We start from the raw sequence: 6,000 nt of genomic DNA, 5'->3' as shown, positions 1-6,000 counted from the left end.
TTTTTTTTTTTTTTTTTTTTTTTTCCCCAGATGTAGGTGCAAAAAACTGTAGGCATCTCTGTGCTGTTTATTACAACAAGAATCCTGGGTTTGAGATAATCCATGGACTGCTGGACAGAATTATGCAGCTGCTCGATGTGCCTCTTGGCAAAGATAAGGGTGGCTATGTGATCAAAGCCTCAGAAGGTAAGCAGATCAGCTGAATCAAGAGTTCAAGCTATGTAATGAAGGGGCGAAGCGAGTGCTATATTTCAGAAAGTAATTTTGTTTTTTGATTCAGGGGGTATGAAAAAAGAGGGAGACAACTTTATTTTAATTAATTGTTAGTATTTTCCAGAAAATAACCCTTTCCCTCACAACACTTTGGGAAAATGCTTTTCAAAACTCTTCATAAGTGCTACACACTATACTTTTGTTCAGACTGAGTGATGGTAACCCTTAGTTACTGACCCCGTTATGTGTCTCCAGAATCACGATGCTCAGAAGTCCGTAGTGGGAAGACCTAAAGTGGTAGTTTGCACTCAAACAGTACCTCTTTAAGGGCAAGAGAAAAATAATCCTCCAAAGTTACTCTAGAAGACTTCATACATGTTCATTAAGTCATAAAGGCAACTGAGCAAGGCGGAAACATAAAAGCCCACATATAGTAAAAATCTTGGTTGAAGAGTTTAAATTAGGATAACTAAATGGCATATATGTACGGGGTAGTCAAAATATATGGTGAGTGTTTAAATTTTTAAAAATTACGAAAGTAAAAGACATTACTATTAATCCCCCCTCAAAGTACTCTTCCTTACTTCAAACACATTTATCCCATCAATGTTGCCACTTTCTGAAGCAGTTTTGAGTCATCTTTTGTAGTAGCTGTAATGACATGTGATCAAAAATTCAGTGAATGCTGCTGTTGAGTGCCATCCAGTGGAAAGGCAGGCTTGTAAAAACACTGCATCAAGTCCTCATCCAGCTCATCTTCTGGATCTGGTACTCTGTGACTTCTGACTCTTGCCCAAAGTCAAAATGTCCATGAAGGGACATTAAAGCAGCCAGGACAACACAACTAAGGACACAACAGAAGACTTTGGGAACTGCTTCAGAAAGTGACAAGAATGATGGGCTAAGTGAAGTGCATTTGAGGGGAAATAATGGCAAGGTGTGTCTAACTGTCATAAATTTTTAAAACTTTAAATGCTCATTGTACTTTTGAGTTATACCTCATGAGTTCCTAATGTGCTCATTAAGGAATTCTGAAAGTTTTGTTTGTCATACCCCTGGAGCTATTTTGTTTGACAAGAGATCTAGAACCAAGCCTGAACAAAATGATTTACTCCTCATTCCTACTGTTTACCTTAATTTTTTTTAATAAGCATATTTGGCATCCAAAGTTTCTAATAGTACCTTCATTTTTACACTTGATCTTAGCCAAAAGGCTGTGAAGTGATAGAACCTTTATTTTTAAAAAGCTACTTAAGCATTTATTTGTAGCAGTATGAGGTTTGGTAGAGAATCATTCATTGGTTTTTGGCTATATTTATTTTTCAGTCCTCCGAGATTGTTTTTTTGTTTGTTTGTTTTGTTGTTGTTGTTTACTTTTTTAATTTTTCATTTTGAGAGTATTTTTAAATATACTTTGAAATGCATTGGTAGCTTCAGATTAGAGAAGTATAGCATCTTTTGTGTCTTAATAAAATTGAGTGACAATAATAACTCAAGGAGTTACTGGAATTTTGCCCATTTCTTGTTAGAAATAATTCAGTGGAGACATATTTTTATAGAATTCTGTGTTAGAACTGAATCTTGAAGTTTATCTAGTCATATCCTGGTTTTATAAGTGAGGGAACTGAGATGAGGCAAGTTAAGTGAGTTGAGCCAGGCCTCACCTCCCAGTGTTCTTTCCACCAAGTTACTTTGTCAGCTTTTGTAGTATCTTTACGTACTCCTCATCCATTTACTGTTCTAGAATAATGCTCTAAGACCTGGCTGTCCTGTCCAGGTTAAAGGCAACTGATAAGTTGATGTGAAGCATTAGTTTGTTTTTGTTTTTTTTATATAGTCTTTTCTCAGAAATCTTATTCATAAGCAGTTTAACTAGATTAAAATTGGTTTCCTGAAGCAGATTTTACTATATAAATGAGGTCTTTCCTGCTTGAAAGTTTACAATGAGCTGAAATGGTAAATTGAAACATAATCTGTTGTGGATGTGGTGCTTTATGTAAATATTATGCCAATGATGTTTATATAAACTGACATCTTTATATTGTGACTCTGTCTCTGTAATATCCTCAGACATTTCTTTCACAGAAGAATTTGAATCCCAGTTATGAAGACAAGAATAGATAGGACATGGGCCCTGCTAAGTAATCTGCAAGGGAAAAGATTACCATATACTATCTTGCAAGCCAATCTGCTAGGACAAGGGCCTTGAGGTTCCAAAGAGGGAGGTAGTGCAACTTCTTGAGGGAATCTGGAAAAGTAATGTGAATTTCTGGAAAACAAGATGAGCCTTTGAAGGAGTAGGTAAAGTCAGGGGAAGCACTGCCAAGGCTTGAACAAAGCTAAAGATGGAAAAAAGACTCTTTGTAGAGCAGAAGGGAGGTGCAGTTTGGTTTAACTGTAAGGTGTAGATATAGCTTGGGGCTGTACTTAGAGAATGCTAGCAAGGTTTCAGCTAATTACAGGGAGAGTATTGAAGCTGATGCTTCCTTCCCTTTTTCTAAGCAGATGAGAGATATTAGATCTGTACTCCAGTGGGATTAATCTGGCAGCAGTATGTATAAGTTGAGTGGCATATAGACTACTGGTGCAGAAAATGGTGAGAAGGTGTAGAGTATTTTAGAACAATGAGAATGAAGACTTGAAATTGAAGGAGTCATAGTTATCCCAAGGAAAAGGCTGATTTAAGAAACCTTTAGAAGGTAGAAGCCACAGCATTTGGAAAATTTCGTGATATGTACCAGTTAAAAACCTTTCATGATCAGCTAATATGTGTTGGTCTCCTTTTTAAAAGTCAAGAATTTTATAACTCTCGCATGGATTTGAGTCTTTTCTTTCCATTTTTTTGATAAAATTGACTAAGAGTTTGTCCATTTTATTTAAGCTTTCAAAGAACCAACTCTTTGATTAATTGATTCTTTGTATTTTTTTCTTAGTCTCCATTGCATTAATTATGCTCTGATCTTCCTCAATGAGCTTTGGGCTTGAATTGCTCTTCCTTCTAGAAGTTTGAGGTTCAACATTAGGTTGTTGATTTGAGCTTGCTCTGTTTTTCTGATATGGGAATTCACTGCTATAAATTTCCTTCATAGGACTGCTTTCATTGTGTCCCTTAAGTTCTGGTATGTTCTATTGGCATTATCGTTTAATTGTAGAAACTGTCTAATCTCTTTAATTTCATCTGTGACCCATTGGTTGTTTAGAACGGTGTTATTCAATTCTATGTGTTTATGAAGTTCTTGTGGTTTCTTTTGCCATTGATTCCAATATCATTGCACTATAATCTGGTAGTTTCAATTCTTTTGCATTTTCTTAAGCATGTTCTGTGAGCTATTATGTGATCTGTTTTGGAGAATATCCCATGTGCAGCTGATAAGAATGTCTACTCTGATGTTGTGGGATGGGACACTCGATATCTACTAAGTCCATTTGCTCAAAAGTTTGGTTCAATTCTGATATTTCTTTGTAGATTTTTATATCTTTGATATGTTTGTGATAGTGGCATATTGAGGTCCCTGTTGCAATTGATTAATACTTATTTAATTTTTCATGTCTATTAATATTTGTTTTATATAGTTAGGTGCACTGCTATTTGATGCATATATACTTATGATTCTTATCTCTTTGTCTTAGATTTTCTCCTTTACAAGGATGTAGTGACCTTCTTTGTCTTAATCAGTTTTGGCTTGAAATCCAGTTTGCAAATAGAATAGTTACCCCTGCTTTCTTCCATGTTCTTGTCACATGAAGTATTTTTTTCCAGTCTATGAATTTTTTTAATTAAATGTGTTTCTTGTATGCAGCATATTATTGGATCTTGCTTCTTGATCCATTCTGGCAGTCTGTTTGTTTTGATTAGTGAATTGAGACCATTAACATTGATGGTTATGACTAATACATATTGACTTATCCTTTCCATGTTATTTTCCTTTTGTTGATTCTCTTTTTGTTCTCTTCTGTTTAATTTCTTGCCTTACCTAGTAGATTCATTCTGTTGATGTTCATGGAGTGTAAGCCTAGTTATCTCTTTCTAGAATGTCCTTCAGAACATTTTGGAGTGCTGGTTATCTGATGGTCATGAATTTCTTCGGGTGTTCTTTGTTATGGAAGTATCTTATTTCTCCATTAATAAAGAATGAAGTACCTCAATCTGGATTAGAGAATGTTTTCTTTTAGGGCTTGAAATACTTCACTCCAAGTTCTCCTTGACTTGAAGATTTGTTTTGAGAAGTCTGCTGTTATTCTGATGGGCTTACCTTTATATATGATTTGTTTCTTTTGTCTAACAGTTTTTAATATTCTGTTTTTTTGTTGAATTTCTGGAATCTTGACTGTTATTTCCCTTGGTGTAAATTTTTTGATCATGGCTAATTGAAATTCTATATGTCTAACTTATCTGTATGTCATTTTCCATGCTTGAGAAGCTTTCTGCCATTACTTCTGTGAACAGGTTCTTATGTCATTTGTGCTATCTCCTGCTTTTTCATTGACTCTGATCAATCTCATGTTATTCTTTTTTGGATCATCTAGCAGCTGTTAGATTGATTTTTTTTTCATGGTCACTAGCTACTTTTAAGAAATCTTTCTTTTCGTGATCATTAACCATAATCCTGTCTTCTATATCTGATAGTTTGTCTTCACATATCCTCATTGTATTGTGTACACTTTCAGTGGAATTTTTAATCCCCTGGATATATGTTTGAATCTGTTTCATGGACTGAGTTGGGCATTCATGGTTTCCATCATTTTCCTAAGCTCCTTTATTTTTTTACCTGCATTTTCTCTAGAGTCACTAACCATGTCTTTTATTATGGTCACCATCTATGTAGTTACTTGAGAAATTATTTCTGACTGACTTTTTCTCATTCATCTGCTTTGTTATTTCTACTGTAACCACTTTAGAGAGTACAGGTAGGTGGCTTTCAAATTGTTTCACCTCATTGCCCCTTGGGTTTGCCTTTGGTGAGCTGGTAGTCTGAGGTTGCATCTTGCTTAAGTATTTTCTCTCTCTTTTTTTTTTTTTTAAGTTTAATTCCTGGATTGATGCTTATAAACTGCTTATGGCATGTAGCTTTATTGCTAGTATTGAGAACCCTTAGGAAATGACTACTTCTCAGAGATGTCTTCCAGGTGTAGATAGCTTTTGGGTTTTAAGTCTGTTGCAAGATCCTCCCTCTTCAGTTTATTGGGAATGAGAATATTCCCTATTTGGCCTGGCAACTGGTTCTTTGGCTCTGTCCTATAGTGTTGTTTATGACCCTTAGGCACTCTCATCTTGACATATCTAATCAGAACAACTGATTAGAATGATTATGTCACCTTGTCTAAAGTAGTACCATCAGCAGTAATAGGGGCATTAAACATAGCCTAGAAAATAACAAACTGTGGTAACTATTAATTTGCCACCTTTAAAAGTCTGAATTGCATTTGTGGTTATATAAGTAAATCTAAAACAAAATAGAAAATTGTATATCGTAAATATGCCCTTGCTATGATTCTTACCCTCAGGGAAGAAAATTTATATCAAGTTGGGGGAACAATAGAGAATAGAAAAAGGAGGAGAAAAAGAAGAAGGAGGTATTAGAGGCTGGGCTGGAGCACAAAGGAAGATTAAGAGAACTTTGCGAAACTGGTAAAGAAGACAGGAGGGAAAGAGACAAGGAAAAAATAAAAACAAGAACAGAACAACACCCAACAAAAAAACTAGGAACAATGTTCACGCTCATATAAAAATGTTAACAAACAAAAAAGTAAACAAAGCGAAAACCAAAAAAAGAAAAAAACAGTGTC

At 35.0% G+C, this 6,000-nt stretch overlaps 1 protein-coding gene across 2 annotated transcripts in view; it reads left to right on the top strand.

Annotated features, from left to right (window-relative positions):
- Positions 1 to 6,000, top strand: part of Farsb (phenylalanyl-tRNA synthetase subunit beta) — a 69,232-nt gene that overhangs the window by 47,871 nt on the left and 15,361 nt on the right. Inside the window, exon 16 of one of the 2 annotated variants that reach the window (XM_010611799.2) lies at positions 31 to 186. The exons of the other annotated variant lie outside the window; for it this stretch is intronic. Within the exon in view, the coding sequence (XP_010610101.1) occupies positions 31 to 186 (156 nt within the window). The remainder of the gene's footprint in view (positions 1 to 30; positions 187 to 6,000) is intronic. 2 annotated transcript variants of the gene reach the window in all.

This window comes from Fukomys damarensis, unplaced genomic scaffold, assembly GCF_012274545.1.
Source record: "Fukomys damarensis isolate Sample0158 unplaced genomic scaffold, DMR_v1.0_HiC HiC_scaffold_16, whole genome shotgun sequence".
NCBI lineage: Eukaryota > Metazoa > Chordata > Mammalia > Rodentia > Bathyergidae > Fukomys > Fukomys damarensis.
The sequence above is the reverse complement of the archived record's forward strand: the minus strand, read 5'-3'. Positions and strand labels throughout refer to the sequence as shown.